At 40.5% G+C, this 19,481-nt stretch overlaps 1 protein-coding gene across 3 annotated transcripts; it reads right to left on the bottom strand.

Annotated features, from left to right (window-relative positions):
* Positions 1-316: 316 nt before the first annotated feature.
* Positions 317-15,271, bottom strand: thrap3a (thyroid hormone receptor associated protein 3a). 3 transcript variants are annotated; one of them, XM_038710877.1, is made up of 12 exons: positions 15,122-15,210; positions 10,296-10,347; positions 10,075-10,219; positions 6,323-7,207; positions 5,245-5,922; positions 4,818-4,990; positions 4,485-4,596; positions 4,104-4,188; positions 2,545-2,726; positions 2,233-2,413; positions 2,015-2,155; positions 317-1,875 (listed from the first exon to the last, which is right to left on the bottom strand). In XM_038710877.1, exons 3-12 carry the CDS (start codon positions 10,197-10,199, stop codon positions 1,636-1,638), a joined length of 2,802 nt encoding a protein of 933 aa, XP_038566805.1. In that variant the 5' UTR covers positions 10,200-10,219; positions 10,296-10,347; positions 15,122-15,210; the 3' UTR covers positions 317-1,635. The 3 variants fall into 3 exon arrangements, with proteins under 3 accessions (XP_038566805.1, XP_038566804.1, XP_038566806.1); XM_038710876.1 differs by lacking the exon at positions 10,296-10,347 and having other exon boundaries at positions 15,122-15,271; XM_038710878.1 differs by lacking the exons at positions 10,075-10,219; positions 10,296-10,347; positions 15,122-15,210 and adding an exon at positions 8,379-8,508.
* Between the last annotated feature and the right edge of the window lie 4,210 nt (positions 15,272-19,481).

Raw genomic sequence — 19,481 nt, 5'->3', positions numbered from 1 at the left:
CACATCTTTTCCTTCCCTTCACCTCTCTATTAATGTGCTTGGACACAGAGCTCTGTTTCTGGAGAATACAAGGCTCTGAACTGAAATTTATATTTAGGCACTGCTGGGTTTTGGTTCTCAAGATGATTATTCACTTAATGAACTATACTTTTGATTGTCACCATGCAAATTGGTGGGAGTCTAGCTGTGGACATTAATCAAGCTGCAGCTTGCTTCCCATGAAAAAAATTACATTAACTGCAATAAGTGGCATTTCAAATCTGAATTGTTCTTATACCTGAGATAACTTAAAATAAAAGACAAATCAATGCAAATATTAAAGTAATCAGTGTCTCTTTAATTTACAATCTCCAAGAAATGTAACATCTATTTAAAAAAAGCAATATTCCTTAAGCAGGTAACCTTTAAACAATTCTGTTGGCCTGTATTGTATAAATGAGACCAGCGCACCCACAGCAAGGCACAATAATTGTGTAATTCAGTTGTATGGGTAGTTGGCCAAAAAGACATGAGCCTAATCCTAGACATCCTAGAAAAGAATATTGGAGATAGGCAAACATTCTTATTCTAGGATTAGCCTTACTGTAATCCTGGTCCTACAAACTATCCTGTATCTCTGTTCCTTACAAACTACAAACAAATGCTAATCTTGAGCCTCTTCTATCACATAATTGCACACGATTTACATAACTGATTAAATCATCATTGACTGAAAAAAGTTTTCAAACAGCAAATTACAACAACAAATTCTCCTTTTACAGACAAAGTCAAAACCCTGCCTAGGTACAAAAACTACAGTGAGTGTCTTAGGAGGAAAACTTATAACCCCAATAATATCACACATTGATAAGTGGTATCCAAGATCAGAAAGTTACTGTAAAGTATAGATATCTTTGACAGCAAAATGTTTAATGAACAACCTATTACATTTAATAACAGTCTAACAGTGCCGCCAGCTAGTATTGTAAATATGTTGCAGAGTAAAATCTTTGACCCCCATACAGTTGGTCCCATGGTCTAATCAGGGTCATTTGTAGAGTTCTCAATTGGTTAAACAGGGATGTTTTTACGTCAACACGAACTACTCTGTACTTATTGCTGTCATTTTAACAAACTGACAAGACACACCTCAAAACAACAAGCCTTCTTTTTAAAAAACTCATAGTTGAAAATTGAAGATTTGAATACATTTACCTCTACAACTATTGCTTGCTGCTCACAAAAAATTTCTTCATTTCCACAAGTATAAGGCACAAGCTGACGTGATCTATGGTGTGATTTTCTCTTGCTACTTGAAATTGCAAATGTCATTAAGGAGTCATTTTTTAATTATTCCTATGAGAAAAGTGTGTATATTACCAAAATGCTACACTGAAAGTTTCACTTTACTGTATAAAGCAAAAAACAGCAATTCACCCTTAAACAGTGCTTCTACTAGTTATAATTTGTATCCTGATGTGGAAAATCCGAATGAGTAGCCTACGCTGAAATGAAAGCTTACACGTTTTCCTAGTGATAGAGTCTTAAAACATTGTAATCTGCATTTATGAATTCATTTTGGTGGATAAAATCACTGAGACAGATCCCATAACAACACAGAAGAAAATTAAGATTTTCAGCACATTGCTTCACTACTCAAGTATTCTCTCCATCGATTTCGCCTTCTTTATGGTCCTGTCCTTTCTCCTCCTCATGTGCGCCACCTTGCTCCCCATTGACCTGGAACTTGTCATGGGCCCATTTGGGGCTATTGGTGTTGGGGCCCCCAGTGGCTTTGCGGATGATGAATCGTGCCCTTCCACGCGAGAAGCTTCCCCGTCCTCGCCCTCGGTTGTCCACCCACTTGGACTCTGTCTCCCCGTCTCTGTCATCGTGCTGAGAGAAAGGTGGAAAAATCATGGAGGTGTGTCAGGAAACCAAAAGTGCTAACTTGAGCTAGATTAGATTAAATAACACCATGTGGTTAATTTAAACAGAGATGGGTAGGCAGGAATGGGAATGAAATCACCCCTACCAAGTAGTATTTTCTGCTCTTGGGAGTGTACTCTGGGTCCCAGTCTTCATTTTTTGGGTGTACTGCCATGTTTTCCATGTTGTCACTACAGTTTCCCTGATAACTGCCTCTGTTCCAGCCCCTTCCACGGATTCTGACTTGCTGTAATTAGAGAAAAAGACATGGAGTTGAAAAGTCAGTGCTCCAAACTCTGCTCCTACATAATTGGTCAAACTTACAAATCCTCCACGTGGCCTTCCTCTTTCAACTGACTCTGGGGACTCCCTTTGATCCAGTCGAGTCCTGTTAAAGCCTTTATCTTTGGGATCAGACTTGCCATGGGGCAAATCTTCTTTTTGGGACTTGGAGGATGAGGAAGATGAGGACGAACTTGAGCGAGAGCGCTTCTTCTTACTTTTCCTAAAAGAATAAATGTTATATGCAAAATCCTTCATGCACAACTGTTTAACATGCAGGGTAGATGAACACCGGTATTCAACTTATTTGTAGATAGTTTGAAAGAGTACAAAGCGTAGGGCAGTTGAACATACTTTGATTTCTCGTGGCATTTGGAGAACTTTTCCACACATCTCTCTCTACTAGAATCTGGGGAATCTTCTATATCTCCTCCCCGATCCTGATTATAAACTCTTTCGTGGGTGGAATATTTTTTACGGCGCTCAATATCCAGACGAAGGTCCATTGGGTCACCCTTCATTTTTTCTCCACACTCCTGAGCAAATCAAAACAGAACACAACGTCGTGGACAGACTTTGAATTAGCACGTAGATGCTATCAATCTGCTGTCAGCCAAGCTGGTTTGTAAATTAAATAGTGAGGTCCATGGGTAAAGGGGAAAACCTGGGTAACAGCCAGCTGGCATGAGTAAAACTAAGCGACTTTTCCAGTGCACTTCAAGGGCCAAAACAGTAGTTTTGCATGTTTTAGGATTACCTAAAAGTCTGAACCATTCTCCAAAGCATATGTTGTTAAATGGATTTTTCTGCCTTCAAGGCAGCTATTTAAATATGGTAAGAAAATCTACTTTATTGCTTCAAATAGGCAATCCATCACTGTCAACATTTAGTCAGCTTTATTTTGTGTCAAAGTTCCACTACTGGAAGGTCAGCGGTCAGTAGAGTGTGTTCTGTAAACCTCCTCACTGGTCCATTCAAATGCTTGCGGCAAAGTCCAGCATCCAAGGCTAAAAGAATTTGCTGCACAACAGCAACAAACAGCACCAGCATATTTCACATCACCCTTGCTTGTTTGTATGTGTAACATGACTTCCAGCAGCCACTTTCCACATTTTGAACATCAGGGCCTCAGCGACATGGTGCCTTCAGGTATGTGTGTTTTCAAACAACCACTGGATCGTTCACAGTGATGTATGTCCTATATAAAGCAAGTTTCAAGTCAGTGATATATTGCTTATCATATTGTACTGACATGAACTGAAATCAATAGCTGCCTGGAAGGTAGGAAACTAATCTAAAAACTTTGAGGTATGCTTTGGGAAATAGTTGCTCGTACCTATTATGAAGTATACACGCTTCATAGTTGTATGACTGGCAAAACCACTAGTATGGCGCATTAACAAAGAGTTTACTTAGTTTAATGCATTTTAGTAGTATTTGCACATCATGTTTACAAATGATTGACCATAGGTGTCCAAGAGCATCAATATATTCTATAGTGTGAGGGTTTACTCAGAAAGTTAAGCATGTAAATATAAGCACAGGTGCATAAAGTGCCTGTTGTTGGTTAATTCCGTTCCTTATTTTTTAAAGAATACTTACGAAGACAATTGCTTAGAGTCCTTTGAACAGCTTTGGCACAGTGGCTTCCATTTCTCAACTTATATGATTCATTAGCCTGGATCAGGCTTGTGCCCACAGTCTAACCATTTCACCATGTGTGAAGGCGATATATAACAAACAACAAAGTCAAAGTGCCTTATTTTGCATTTGCATTTCTTAGACTTTGTGCATCTCCCTTCAAGGAAAGCCACAGGCTTTAAGAGAGTGCAGTCTAAAGGCATCTGGCTTGCACACTGGTTTGCTGTTGTTTGTTTTTCCAACATACTTCATACTGCAAAATGTTCAGTCACCTTGTAAGTGCCATCCTCTGAGCTTTTCATCGCCTCAAAAAGTTGAGAGTGTTTCTTAAAAGCTCTTGGTGAAACATCAATTCTCCTGTGAGAAAGAAACACAGTTAAGACAAGATAATTAAATGCACATAGTACAAGAACCACGGTACAGGGGCCAAAACAACAAACCGTGAGCGACACTGAACAGCAAAGACGACATAAAACAGAAAAAGGTTGGTGGGAAAATAAAACTGACCTCCACTGAGCATGAGAACAAATAAGCCAAGATAGTCTGTTGATTTTCAGGTAGGAAAAGTGAGAGAAATACCTGAAAGCTGTTAAAAGAGGAGGTGAAGCCACAGCACACAGAAGGTGAGAGGGTCACTCAGTAGGCGACTCTACCTGTGTATCTCTGGGCTTTTTCTTGGCTTCATCATTTCCTTCTCTGCAGCTCGTCTTTGGTACATGGTGAATCGCTCGTTTAAAGTAATTCCAGAGGAGGGGAAGTGCTGAGCTGTACATGGAGACAGTAAAAACAGCTGTTAAAGTTGTTAGTGCTTCTAGTGTCAATTTTCCATCCAACTGTGATGCTGCATTGAATTGAATAACTGAAGTGTGTGTGTGTGTGTGTGTGTGTGTGTGTGTGTGTGTGTGTGTGTGTGTATATGTATGAGATTACTCCACTCTTTGTTGTTAATTATATATATGAGGACAACAAGAGAAGTGACGACTCACCTTTAATGTGGTGAACAATGGTGACAATGTGTTGAGCAAACAGCTCAGAGGGACTCCTCTGTAACTGAGCATTCGGAACATGTTGAAAGATAGAGCGGAACTCCTGATCCTTTTTTGAGGACTGCACAAGATCCTGAGACAACTGTCGCTCCTCAGCTAAAATATCAGAAGAGCTGAAAATGACAAAAACAACATGTTTTTTTAGTCTGTAGCTCTGGGGATAAAGCAGAAACCATGTTGTTCTCTGATCAGATTAAACATTCAAACAAGGAAACCAATGCAGAAAATGCATTTATTAATATACATCATTCTCTACAGAAATCTGTAAATCATCGGTTTACAGCAAAAGTGCCCTTACTATTTCAAAGCCTGCATTTGGATGTACAGAAATGACTTATGGGACCAGAAACCATTATATGAAACTCACCTTATTAGGCTATCTCCAAGGAAATCCATTCTGACATTTAATTTTGCTTCCTGTTTTCTTGAGGACATGAAAGGCAAGTCCTCTCCCCTGATCATAAACATCTCTCTGTCAGAGTTCCTCCTTGGTTTTAGTGTAGGAGATAGGATAGGGGGAGACTTTCCCATCTTCTTGGCTTTACCAACCATGTCTGGGGGCAGTTCCTCAAATGTTCCTGCTAACTCCCTCTTGGCGAGGACTGCAGCAATGGCCGCTGCTTTATCCTGCTTTTGACTGGGATATATGTCCTCTACCATGGCGTCAAGGTCACTGTTGGTTACCTGTGCCATATTCTGCCATTTGCCAAAACATTCCTCAAACAGTTCCTGGGCTGAGTGAGTGACCTTGCTCTTTGGTTTAGAGGACTCATCCCCATTATTCCAGTCTTTGTGAAGTGACTTTGAATAACGCTTGATTATCATCTTTTCCTCGTCCTCCCCATCAGCAGACAGAAAAGGAGAAGCTTTCAACAAGCTGTTCAGAGACACTTCACCATCAATGTCCTCTTTGTATTTTCTTGACATTGAGTCAGAGACGGATGCTTTACCATTTACTTTCTCTTTTTCCATATCCACATCATTTGCTTCTGGGTTCTTGCCATTTTCCCAAGCTTTAGCTTTTTTATTTTGCTCCTCCAAAAACCTAAACGAGGAAAAAGAGAGAACTGCATCTAACTGGGCATGCAACTTGAGAGACAACTGCAAGAATTTAACTTACAGGTGATTATCTAAGATGTCATATTAGAGCCTCAACAATATATATTTTTTTGTGACAAATAAGTATTTTATCTATGACATAAAAGCATATGAAATCTCAATGGAAAAACTGCATTTTGGCAAATCATTCCGAATCCCCCTAAATACCAACATTTTATTTTGGTGTGTCATGACAACCACACATGAAAACACAAAACTTTCAAACCCAATGCTATTAATTAATAACATTGCTCTATCTTCAAAGCTTGGATAGTTTGCTAGAACAATGTCAGAATTATTCATTGTAAATTATTTATATTTGAGAAAAATAGTAAAATCAATCTTACTTTCCGAAGGCAATGGAGATTGCTGTTTTATCTCCATCCAGGTATTCTTTGTTGGAGAAGAAGTCAAAGCTGGAAAGCATTGGATTTAGACCTTCATGTGAGGGCTTTTTTGTTGTGGATGAACTACCCCCCATCGGCCAGGAGGGGGCACCATTGCTGATGTCGTTTGTGAATTTAGGGGAGGGACTAGACTGATTAGTAGTTTGGCTGTTCTGACCAACAATGACAGCAGAGATCGCCTGAGGACTCGTTGACTTTTGACTGCTGTTGCAGTCTGTCGGGCCCTGACAGTTCCCCTCAGTTTTCCCACTGACTGCACCTTCTTTTCCATCTCCTGCCAGCACCCCGGCGAGCTCCACTGGCTCCCCATCTCCCCCACCCCCTTTTTGGACCTCCTTGGAGGCTGAGAGCTCCTCTTTCACATCTTTGGAGTTTTGGTTAGTCAGCAATGAGGCTGGCCTGCATTTGGGTGAGGAGGAGTGTGAGGAAGAGGGAGAATGTTGTGAGTGTCTGGATAATGGAGAGGAGGATCGGTCAGAGTGGTGAGAGGGACCATGAGGGGGGCTTCCTGAGCGTTTCTGGAGGTTGTGAGATCGTCCTCGTGAATGGTTTTGCTGTTGCTGTTGTTGCTGTGTTTGAGGGTGCTGCTTGTAATTCTTCCAGTTCGGCCGGAAGTTGTTGTTGTTGTTATAGCCACCACCCCCTCCGCCACGCTGGTAGCGCCCACGTGGGAAGTAACCCCGCCCTCTGCCCCTGAAGTTGTACGGCCTCCGGAAGCCGCGGTGGTAGCCCCGGAACTCACGACTGTTCTGGTACCCCCTCTGATATTTCTTCTCCCGGTTATGAGATGGAGAATGAGATCTTGACCATGACCGAGACCTAGATCTGTGAACGAAAGCAAGGGGGAAAATAAAGCACATAGGTATTACTTAATTTCCAGGTTTTTTTTTACTTTTTAGGATAGTAATGCAATCTAGTAATACAACAATTGCTGAAACTCTAATTGACAACCTCTAAACATAGAGATAACTACAAAATGTGACATTTTATGAATACACACACACACACACACACACACACACACACACACACACACACACACACACACACACACGATGACACAAATGTAGCTCAACTTGGTCAGTAAAAGCCGGACATTGTCTTGTCTTAGAATAAAGGGACAAAGAACACTGTAGTGCACTAAATGTCACAATGGCTAAATAGACAATGATGAAATGATTGACTGCTTCACTCATAAACCTTTGGGGCAGTAAAACCTCAGCGATCACCACTTTATACCAAATGCTGAGAGAAAGACACACCGGGAAAAAAAATACTACTCAGCCGATTGCCACTTAAATCAGTCACGCCTAACATATGGAAAAGAAATACGCAGCATAATACCAAAAAACACATAATATATAGATGTGCAGTTGCATCCGGCATCCATATATCATTTGGAATTGGCAAAACATATGCATGTGTGTGTGTGTATATATAGGAACCCACAAAGGAGCACTGCATGGAGAAAAGCAGAGATTTCAGTGTGGTTTTGAGCCAAGCTGCAGGGTCAGATAAGTCCACATGGTGGCTCTGCTGCACTTCTCATAAAACCCCTTATTTTGTTCTCTATCCTGAACCTTAAGGAACACAGTCTTAAGATTATGAACCATGATACAGTATATTCTCTTGTTCAAATCAATGATTAAATGAGCCCAACATGCTCTTTTAAGACTAACCGCATGTCGACACAACATCCCTTACTTTCCACAGACACCTCTTGAGATTATGAATGTTGCAAATCTAAATTAGACATCAAAGTAGTTCTGTAATGTTTTGTTAAGTTTTTCTTCCACAACTATATCTTTAGCAACTTTTTTTCAATTGTCAATAAAAAAAAAGTAACTTGCTAACAACTAACGAAATGTACAATTGCATACAAAGCCTACAGTACATTGCAGAACACTATTCTAAATTGACAAAGCAAAGCAGTACCACGCTACATGCAAACGCATTCCAAAGCCATATAAAAAGCCTAAAGAAGCACAGGACTCACCTAGTGTGTTCTTTCATTGGAATACAGAGTGATTCAAAGAAGGCAGCGCACTGAGCAGCACTGCGCACTCACAGTGCGAGCTACAGATACATCTCCTCTGGCCAGCTCTGGTAGAGCGTCACATGGACCATAAGAGGGGGAAAAAAATTCTACTGGAATCCTTTTGACTGTGTTTGGCAGCTACGTGGGCTGTCCAACCAGTTTGGTGAGGCTTTATCAATAATGCCAATTAAACACAATTTATTATTTTGAGTGTTACCAAGATAATGCAGACATCTACATCTTAATGTCTGCTTATTGTTATATTTCAGCAAGATAAATTCTAGTTACTCTCGTTAAACACTTGATAAGTCACTGAGAAATGTCAATGTGAGAAATCTGTTTTGCTGAGACACAGTCTACATCTGTGGCAAATTTAAGTACTAAGGTGATGATGTCTGAAGAAAGAGACAGAGGGAAGTTGAGAAAAAACTCAAACAAATTAGAACCGTTTCTTTTTTAAGTGATTATTATTATGTTGGATGTTTTTCCCAGCAGATGTAGGAAAATAACTTTTGTGTGTGGGTGTGTTGTGCTTTTTTGGTTTGTGTTTATATACTATACAATTTTATGCAAATCTGTGCATTCAGGCTTGTACAGTTCCAGTGTGACCACAAACCCATTTGCACATGTGCAAGGTGGGTTCAAGAGGAAGAGTAACCCATTAGATTCCTTCCATGTCTCTTCTTAATGCTAATTTTAATACGTGCTGCGACACTGCCAGGAAATGAGCCACCCTTGCCATTTTATTGCCATGATACAGTCATCCTGCCAGAAACCACAAAGACATCAGAGTGAAGCCCTTTTCTTTCGAATGCACTCAGAGCCAACAGATAACCCTATTACAAGGGCATTTTTATTTAAGCAAAGCAACCAACAACAAATGCTGCCCTCTTGATAAAAATCTTGATAAAATATTCATTTGCTACTGTGGCCGACTAATATGGAAATGTTTTCACATGCAGTGCACATTGCAGTAATATCCACTCCAACTTAAGTTAGTTCACTAACCCACAGCTGAACTCTTTCTCATACATCAATTTCCTCTTGACACAGAAGCCGACTCCAGAGTTTGGGTCACAACCAAATCCATTAATATGCTACAACAGCTTTGTCAGTTCATATGAGAACCAGAGTCACAGCGTCCAGAACAAGGCAAGATCTTGCATATGGAAATCAACACACATGTAGCTAACAGGAAACACTGATTATAACCAAACACAGAACTGCTTGTTGACATTCCCACTGTCACAAATAAACTACCTGCATATATATTTTTTTACATGTAAAATTTTACCAGTACATTTTATGATCAGTAGTTTAGGACAAGGCAAGATTTACTAGATAGAATTTGAGTGGAAAAGGAGCTTAGCAGGGAACATAGGATGATCAATACTGATGCAACACTTTCCCTGCTGCACCTGCAGTTTTTCTTTCCTTCTTGACAACCAACTTTTTTTGGTGCACAGTCATTTATACTTAAAGCATTTGGTGGGTCACGGCGTTCTTCATTTGTACATACTGTATAATACCCTTCCAGAGTGGCAACACAAGGGCATCTTAAACAGTCAAGTAAAAGGCAGTTGATCTTGACCACAAAAACACAGTACAGTCAATAGATTGTCCAGAAAGGAGGATTGTTCATAAAATAGACTACCTGTAGTGACGCTTCCTGGACCGGGATCTAGAGCGACTTCTAGAGCGAGAGGTGGAGTGGGATCTTGACCGGGACCTTGAGCGGCTCCGAGACCTCGAGGCAGATTTCGTGGACCTGGACATCATTGCAGCCAGCCCACCTCAAACTGTCACAAATAAAGAGTTGTAGAGCCGATTTTTGGAAAATATTAGAAAGCAAACAATAAGTGGTTATTCAATCACCTTTTCAAGGCACTGACGGCATACAATGGATATTAATCATCTGAGTGAACAACTGAATGAGCAGAAGAAAAATACATTTAAAGAAAGCCAAGAGTCAATTATCCATGAAATACAATATCCAACAGAGATGAGCCATCAGAGATGTGCCTCAAAAGCAGTATTAATGCAAAAGCTGAGTGAAGAAAGAGAACAGCTGTGAAAAAGAAGGCAATCTGGAGTAGTGTAGGGCATCCCAACAGAACCAGTTTTATTTAGTCACTGATCATTTGCATAGAGGGCAGTCTTACGTCAGTCATCTGACTACTGAACTGTTGAGCCCACTACAAAACACTAATACAAAGATACAGTTATCATTAAGATATACCATACCTCTATTTCCTCCACTGCAGAAGATATACAGTAACACATAAAAACTGGTATAGAAATGTTTGAACTCTAATCACGGTCTTCAGAAGACAGTTTTCAAATGAGGTGAAAAATATGGAAAGCCAGCCTGTTCAGTACTATTTTACTTCTAAGTCGGTCTCAGCCTATCACTGCATTTCTCCGAATGATTAACTGATACGTCTTGCCAAGCCTCACCACTTTGAACATCTTGAGAATGTGATGAGAGAAAGTTGAAGATGTGAACTGATGTGGCTTAAAATATTTTTTTTCCAACAACTGAGCGGATCATTTTGAGGAAAGACCATATTTTGCTTGTCGAATAGAACAGGCCTAAGTGCAGTGAATGCACAGCTGCTAAATGTTTTTTCACACCATATTAAACAAATGTAGGCATCTTCACAGAAAAGAGTAGTCACGGCTTGGTTGTTTTTATATGCCTTGTCCTGTGTGAATAAACGCCTTGGTTACTGTTAAACACACACCTGATAAGTCTGAGTTAAATACTTTCAGTCACCATCACCCCACTAGACTGATAGGAAAACGGTTAACTAAACAAAAAATACAATTCTATAGTTGGAGTTCTTTCCAAAGTCCACAAGGCATTATCTGTGGCATATGATCCTTGAGGGTACAGTGAAGGCCAGGGATCAAATAATTGATTTTTCAATATGAGACTCATCTTCACGGACTTTGGAAGAAGGAAATTGCCTGATGATGCATGACGTGGATTTCAAAAGCAGCACAAGCCATCACATGGTGGTCCCAGTGTGCCTCCTTTCTACTATTTTTGAAACTCATTGAAATGGATCCATCTTCCCCCGCCTCCACCTCGTGCTCCACAAACATCCCACTCTCCTCATTTCTGGCAGCTTGTTGTTTTTGGCTTTCAGAGAATAATTTCCTGAAGGTCCAGTTTCAACAGACCGTCAATTTAGCAGCTTACTGTGCACATTTCGAGAATGACATTCAGATGTGCCCCTTTCTAGCATGTGGTAGCTAAACAGTTAAATAAATAAGATAAAATAAATAAGATATAACAGCCTTCTTAATTATGCTTTATATACCAAATCCTTAGGACATTTTTACGAGTTTAAGTCTCATAGATTTGTCTGTCTGTTATAATAACTGTGATAAAATGCTTAAACCACATTTGTCTTTAAGGCACTTTCATATGGCTGAAAATAGTTTCCTTGAAAACTTTGAATGAGTTTCAGCAGATACTGTATACAAAACAGCTATACAGAGCTAAGGATCCCCAGCCAAAGTAACTATTACATTATTACTGCTTTATTAACACACAAGAATATTATTTTACCAAAGTGTGACTACATATATATTTAGTGTGTGTGTGTAAGAAAGAGGACTGCCCTTGCCTTCAGTATTCAATATAAAAACTGGTTGGTAGAATTGAACAGTGGGAGTTACGATAGCCTCACTCTGAACGCTCGATTGATAACCAGCTGCAGCTGTCCTTGCCCCACACTGTGTGGTCGGCAGCCTAATCACTGAGATTTCAGCCTCTCCAAAAAGGCTGTGGTAGGCTTTGTGTTTAATCATTCACAACTAGACATACAAATGCAGTTGCCGACAAACATGTGTCTTACTACTATACTTGTGAGGACTTTTAGTTAATTACACTTTTTCAGGTTTCTCACTTTTACAACATCTGAACAGTGAACTAATTACTTCACCAACTCCACCCTATCAACCACTGAAATTATATAACTCTGTACCAAATCCTAGACTTGATGATGCAGTCAAAAACGGCACCACAGTGGCTAGAAACACAACATGTTTCCCGGTTTAAGTTGAACTTCCTGGTTTCAGTCTCGATTATCATAGCAGTTTTTGATTATCTAAAGATTGAATTGTCAGGTGTCAATTGTCAGAATCATAATAAAATAGACTCTATTGGTAATTATAACAATAAATAACCAAAGATAGAATTCTTCACAAAAATATAATTTTGAACTTGTATAACTAGCATCTGAATGGACAGCCTTGGCTGTCAACTTAGAACAATACAGTATCAACAGGAACAACATGCAAAACTAGAAAGGCAGGTATTCTACATTGTAGATTAGAAAATAATTGCAGCTAACCAAAATGAACTAAACCGAACAGGCTAGGGTGAATTATAATGTTTTGGATAATAAAACAGAATTAAACTGATAATGGTTCTCATATGGATAAAAGTCCACGCACACACACACATGATTAAGACTCCCCTTTGGAGTAGAGAACGACAGCTGTGTAATCCTCATCACCTGTTTATTTCATGTAATGGCAAAAGTAGCTCTGATCAACAATGGTCCGGCAACTCGATACACAGCTCAAAGCGTATGAAAAGAAACACACCACTCAATCAACTGCCCTATCATTAAGACTGGGATGCCACAGTGGCAGCTGGAATCACATTTGCTATCTGTATGTGCCCCTGAGACACCCCGCTCACTATTTCAGAAAAGCCACAGCAACTGTCATTGGCACAATCTTTAGTTATTGAAATGTGGCAGTCCCTCTTAGTATTCCCTCAAGAGACTTCTCATGCTGAGGCAGTTAATGGATAGCAGAGCCACTGCCAGTGCTGTTTAAAGCAAGATAAAACTTTCAGCTTCCTTCGTGGGTTATTAAACGTAAAAACACCCCAAAACAATTCTGAATAGCTTGAATTATTCAGTTACATGTTCATGAGTATTAACTGACTATTGTTTGTCTTAAGGGAGTTACTGTAACTAGAATGACAAACGGATGACCTCATGCAGAGATTGCGTCCAATCTTATCCTTTGCTCAATCACCTAAAATGACTGACCATTCAGCTTGGCACTGAACTTTGTCACAAGTTTAATGATAACATCATTCCAGTTGCAGCTAACTTCCTTCTAACGTCCATCCATCCATCCATCATCGACCGCTTATCCTGCGTACAGGATTGCGTGCTGGAGCCAATCCCACCTGAGGAAATGTGCAGCTTTTTATCATTTAATTCTTACAACAAAAGCATCTGCCACCGTATGGTTTGTACGATGTGTTTATGAGGCTACTTTTGACTTGAAAAATGGCATACAGCAGAGTGTCACTGAGGCATCCTTACACCGACATGCTTCTCAGCTGTCATCACCAAGCCTGTGGAACTCTGCTGCATACAAGGAGGAACTCATCAACCGAGGGTCCTCTCCTCTCTATTTCGGTCATCTGGAAACAGCCTAGCAAATGATGAGTTATTGTTTTACATTTCCAAAATCTGCATGGGTGTTTTGTGCCAGTTGCTTGCACACATTAAAGCTTTATTCTTTAAAGAAATAGCACAAATGTGAGCACCATCTTTGTCAATTTTAGCAAAGATTTCAAGCCACATTCACATAGTAAGTTGATTTAAATAACAAAGAAAAGAAAAGGGCACACACAAAAGTGAAAACAAAACTAAATATTATAGTGCTACTTCAGTTCATGCCAGCATACTTAGACACACCTTTTCATTTTGTGTACTTTAGTACAGCTGGTATTTGTTAAAGAGGATCAACCAGGATCCTGCAGCCCAACAGGAAATTGCATGATAATGTTTTCAAACTTTTGCGCATCACTGGATCCCAGAAATATATTCACATTGCACCACAAAACCGATTTTAGATAAGCATTTACAGGAAACTAGTGCAAGAGACAATTCATGTTGCTATATATGACTTGGAAGGCTTGGTTCAAGTTTGTAGCTGTTTACACTAGGTGGAGGGACAACTTGGTGAAACCTGCAATCACAACAGCCATTCTGTCATTGTGCTAACCACTAAAAGCTGTTATATAACTGGTCAAATTAAACAACTCCTTGTATTGAGGTCCCCTTTGAATGCTCTGGTGGTCCGAGGAAGCACTTTGAAAATCACTGAACGATTAAACAATGTTCAAGTATAAATGTTGACAGGATAATGCTATTTCAAGATAGGAATCCTGCTGAGCTTCCAGCAAATGATTCAACCCTTATTTCAAAGATACTTTCAATATAGCTACTCCTTCAAATGACATCACCTTACTCCAAATGAAAGCATATCAAAGCCAGTGGGTTATGTCCTGGATGGAGATGGACAGTGCATTCTGGAGTTTCCTCATGTGCATCATTTACACGGAAAATAACAATTCTATCAGGACATACGTAACATTCAGAGTAACATCCAGAACTGAAGATAACATACTATATGGTGTAACAACGCACTGGCCAAATACTGATACTTTTACAGTCGCCATTTGTGCCTATAAATGTCATTTCGAAGGTTCGCGGCAAATAATATTTCGTGACTTTTATGGCTTGATCATCTTGCTGCGCAACTTCCCTTTAAACGACTGTACGCCTCGTTTTCCATATTGCTGCCACTGAAAATGCATTCTTTACTGTATATTTATTTCCTGAGCAAATGGGGAAAAATAAAAACAATAAAGTCCTTACCAGGTGCGTTGTCGCGTCACATTCAGGCAGCACGATGTGACGTTGAAGAAATGGGTTAAAGACTATTTCTCCCTGGTCTTCTGTGTCAGCACTGTTGTGCCCAGCTTATGTCAATGTGTGTGGGTATGTGTGTGCCGGCTAGAGTCTGCGGTGTTCAGAGGGGGTGTGACCGCTGCGTGCGACTCAGAGGTTCATATTTCCTTCCGCCTTCACCGACATCTGTCAAAACACCTTCGTAACATGCGGTGACGGGAGTTCAGTCAATGGACCGTGTATTAGAAGTAGCCTATACAATAAACTAATAAGTCCCCCTGTAATTACATCATTCTGTCGATAACTCACTATAGCAGTCCTAAAGGGAGTAGCTAGTGTAGGCTGCAGTTTTTATTTGCCACAAATATGTATGTGCCACTTAAAATAGGCTATATTTCAGCAGTAAATATACATAGTTGCAGAACCTGCTTATTCCGGATCTTTCAACTGCATACCAACCTTTTATTTGCAAATGATAAGTCCATTTAGCTGGTGGAAATCCTAATTTGAAAATGCCTACCACAGTTTTACCAAAACTGATAAGGCCGACTGGCAAGTGGCCAGCAACGAAACATCAAGCCAGCAGAAACACTAGATTCTCTGTACACTAAGTTACAGATCATTTGTGCCATATTTAAAAGTGGTGTTTATGATTCATTCATTTTTCTTTTATTCATCTACTTGGACATGAATACCATGAGTTATCTAAATGTAAATTTGCTTTTTGCAGTTATAGCTAAACTTATTTCTGAAATCCTCTGTATAATTCTATTGGCTGATCAGAAGATTTGTAAGTCATAACTAGGGTTTAGTTTGTTGGCCACAGAGGGTTATATGACTCTCTGGCATCTGGTGTTACACAGAAAGCTGACTTTATCTCCATAGACTACTTTATTTCACTTCTTAAATACTTACTTATTATAGTTATAGAAATAATAAATATTTCTTTCAAAATGTTGGTATAAATACTCCATAATGTTCAGATTAAACAATGAACTGAGCTATATGTCTATCTGAATTTTACATTTGGCTGTCTGACATTAGTAATTTGAGCAAGATTTCTCAATAACCTCTTGCCAGATTTCTATAGATTAGCTGTGAATATTCATGATCCCCATGTGATTATTACACTCTGGTGTGACCATGAGGTCAAAATGTCCACTTTTACACAAGAAATGCCAAAATATAATGGGCAGGTTGTACTGAACACATCGATGTTCCCCAGAGGATGAACCTCTATTTTAGTTAATCTCTAACATACAGCCTTTGGTATGATTCTATGAATTCTCAAATCTTTTATGATTTCAATCCCACAAAAGCCTGGTACAATATATGGGCAGTTTACAAATGTGTGGGGTTGATGCAATATTAGATATAGCATCAAAATCTACTGATATGATATGAGTAACAGTAACATGAAATATTGTTTCATTACATTTGTGTTACTTTAATTGTTCAACAATGTCATGTGAGTTTCTTAAACAATGTCAAACTGGTGGCATCAGTCCTTTAAAAACCTGCTATCCCACTAACATAATTTCCCTGGTTTGAGTTTCAGTGGAGGGTTTTAGTGGCTCATGATCTGTATCAGAAGCTTTTCCATCCTGCCAAGAATAGATTTCTGGGAAGAATTTAAAGATAATACTGCTATTATTGGATTACCTACTCTATAAAAAATAATCTCTTTTATATGATGTGTCTATTCAATTATTTTCCACGAATTGTACTTGCATGTTACCAGGTTTTTTGTTTTTTTTTGTATACATCAGGAAGGGTCAGGGCATGTGTCAGTTGGGAGTCACACACGGCGTGATTCTAGGATATCTTGGCCTCTTTTCAATATCAGTATGTTCCACATTCATAGCAGTCCAGAGTTCATGTACCTGCTGTGTGTTGATTTTCCTTTCCCTGGAATGTGCTACATAAAATTGCTATTATTGTTATGTCTGCAGTACACTGTAGCCAAAAGTGTCAAAGTCCTCCTGGGAACAAAGTTGTTATTTATGTAATCATCCTGATTACGTAAATAGTTTATATGCATGCATCAAACCTAACATGGATAATATAATTTTTAATTATATCATCCATGTCATCTATAATTTCTACCTAGACACACCTAATGACTGTCTACAAAAACAACATACTTTGGGATTTCTGGACTGAAAGTGAAGACCTCTCTTAATAATCCCCATAAATCTTATCGTAGACCAGGCAACATTTACAAGGTGATAATATTCTTAAAAGCTGCAACTAATTTCTAAACTGGATTTATAGAAGCTTAATTTGAGATTAATGTGGCATTACAGTTATATGTGCAATCACTGGTCTGCATGGGGGTGGGTGCCCTTTTCATATAAGAAATATAATCATTTTTCTCCTCACACTGCCTCTGTCTCATGGTTAGAGAAGGAAATGAAGATGCAATATACTGTATACAATGCTTTTGAGCACTATGAAGCTATGACCAACAACTGAATATGATCCTCCTTGCCACAGTTTGGTTAGGGTTAGTTTTTTCTTCCCAACTCCATTCAACTCTTTTCACATAGATACTCTAGTAAGGTGCAACATCAACTGTGTTCCTCTTTTTTGGTACTATAATAATTTTTTTTAATATGATTTTATATATTTATCATTTAGAATATACACCAGTTACTGTAAATTTGACAACTGATCTAGTAGCACAAACTATATAGATGTCGAGGAAATACACTCACTGGTCACTTTTACATAAACCTTGCTAGTATTGGGTTGGACCTTGGGTTGCCTTCAGAACTGCCTTCATTCTCTGTGGCATACTTTCAACAAGATGTTGGAAACATTCCTCAGAGACTTTGGTCCATATTGACATGATAGCGTCACGCAGTTGCTGCAGATTTGTCGGCTGCACCACATCCCAAAGATGCTCTATTGCATTGAGATCTGACTGTGGAGGCTATTGGAGGATGTTAAACTCACTGTCATCTTCAAGAAACCAGTTTGAGATGATTTGAGCTTTGTGACATGGTGCATTATTCTGCTGAAGTATCCATCAAAAGATGGGTACACTGTGGTCATAAAGGGAAGGCATGGTCAACAGCAATACTCAGGTAGGCTGTCGCGTCTAAACAATGCTTAAACGGTACTAAGGGGCCCAAAGTGTGCCAAGAAAATATCCCCCACACCATTACACCACCAGCAACCTGAACGTCTCGGTGACGCAGTGTCTCGTTCCCCTGAGAAGGGGAACGAGACACTGCGTCGGTGACGACACTATGGGAACGCCTCTGGGCGTGGCACGGCTGACATCATGAATGAAACTACTCCAATCCTATTGCCGTTGCTAGAACGGTAGCAAGGGACGGCGTAACTGGAGGCGTATATAAGCACGCCGGCACACTGTACACATTAGCTCTTTGCTATGAAGCAAGGTACTCCAGTCGGGGCGAGGTGTGGCGGACCAACGCAGTGTCTCGTTCCTCTTCTCGAGGAACAAGGGTTACATACGTAACCCGAGACGTTCCCCTTCGAGAGAACTCGAACTGCGTCGGTGACGACACTATGGGAACGAGAATACCCACTATGCCACGCCGAAGCCTCCGCCTGCCCCCCAGCGTGCAGTAACCTGTAGGCACAACTAAGAGGAGAGCGCACGGGTGCCGGGTGCAGAAGGAAGGTCCAGACTGTAAAACCAGATGAAAGTGTGAGAAGTGGCCCAGCCAGCTGCCTCACACAAATCCTGGAGCGAAGCCCCTGCGAGGAGGGCCCTAGAGGCCGCCATGCCTCGACTAGAGTGCGCCCTTACGGCCATAGGTGAAGGTAACCCGTGCACCTGACAGGAAATAGTTATCCCTCAGAGGGGGCATGGAACGCTGCCATGGCAGCCACATACACCTTGAGTGTGGATGGGGAAAGGCCAGCAGAGAAACCATAGTCACCGGGCAGGTAACTGGGTCCACCACCGCAGGTAACTGGGTCCACCGCCCGTTCTCTACACCAGGTGGCAGAGGGACGTGCCATGGCAGGCCCTCCAGGAGCGATATTATGTCCGAGAACCACAATTGGGCCGGCCAAAACGGGGCTACTAGCAGTAGGCTGACACCATCCTGACGGACCCGCTCCAGAACCCCCGGGAGCAGAGTGACTGGGGGGAAAGCATACAGACGGCGCCTTGGCCACGTCTGCACCATGGCATCCAGCCCTAGCGGGGCTGGGGGCGAGAGGGAGACCAGGGATTATGCTGGACGCTACCGCCATGAGACCCAAGTGTCTCACAGTGATGGTGCGGCCTAGCTTCACTCTGGTCACTGTGGACAAAATGGACCCGATGCATGCAGGCGACAGGTGG

This window comes from Micropterus salmoides, unplaced genomic scaffold (assembly GCF_014851395.1).
Source record: "Micropterus salmoides isolate LMB-PRFRI ecotype aquatic unplaced genomic scaffold, ASM1485139v1 Ms_hic_scaffold_11, whole genome shotgun sequence".
Classification (NCBI taxonomy): Eukaryota; Metazoa; Chordata; class Actinopteri; order Centrarchiformes; family Centrarchidae; genus Micropterus; species Micropterus salmoides.
The sequence above is the reverse complement of the archived record's forward strand: the minus strand, read 5'-3'. Positions and strand labels throughout refer to the sequence as shown.

Bases quoted from the DNA above. Each gene is read 5' to 3' on its own strand.
- thrap3a (XM_038710876.1), bottom strand. From the start codon at position 10,199: ATGATGTCCAGGTCCACGAAATCTGCCTCGAGGTCTCGGAGCCGCTCA. The intron at 7,208-10,074 runs GTAGTCTATTTT...TTTCGTTCACAG, and splicing joins TCCAGGAAGCGTCACTACAG to ATCTAGGTCTCGGTCATGGT. The intron at 4,597-4,817 runs GTGAGTCGTCAC...CTCCATGTACAG, and splicing joins CATTGTTCACCACATTAAAG to CTCAGCACTTCCCCTCCTCT.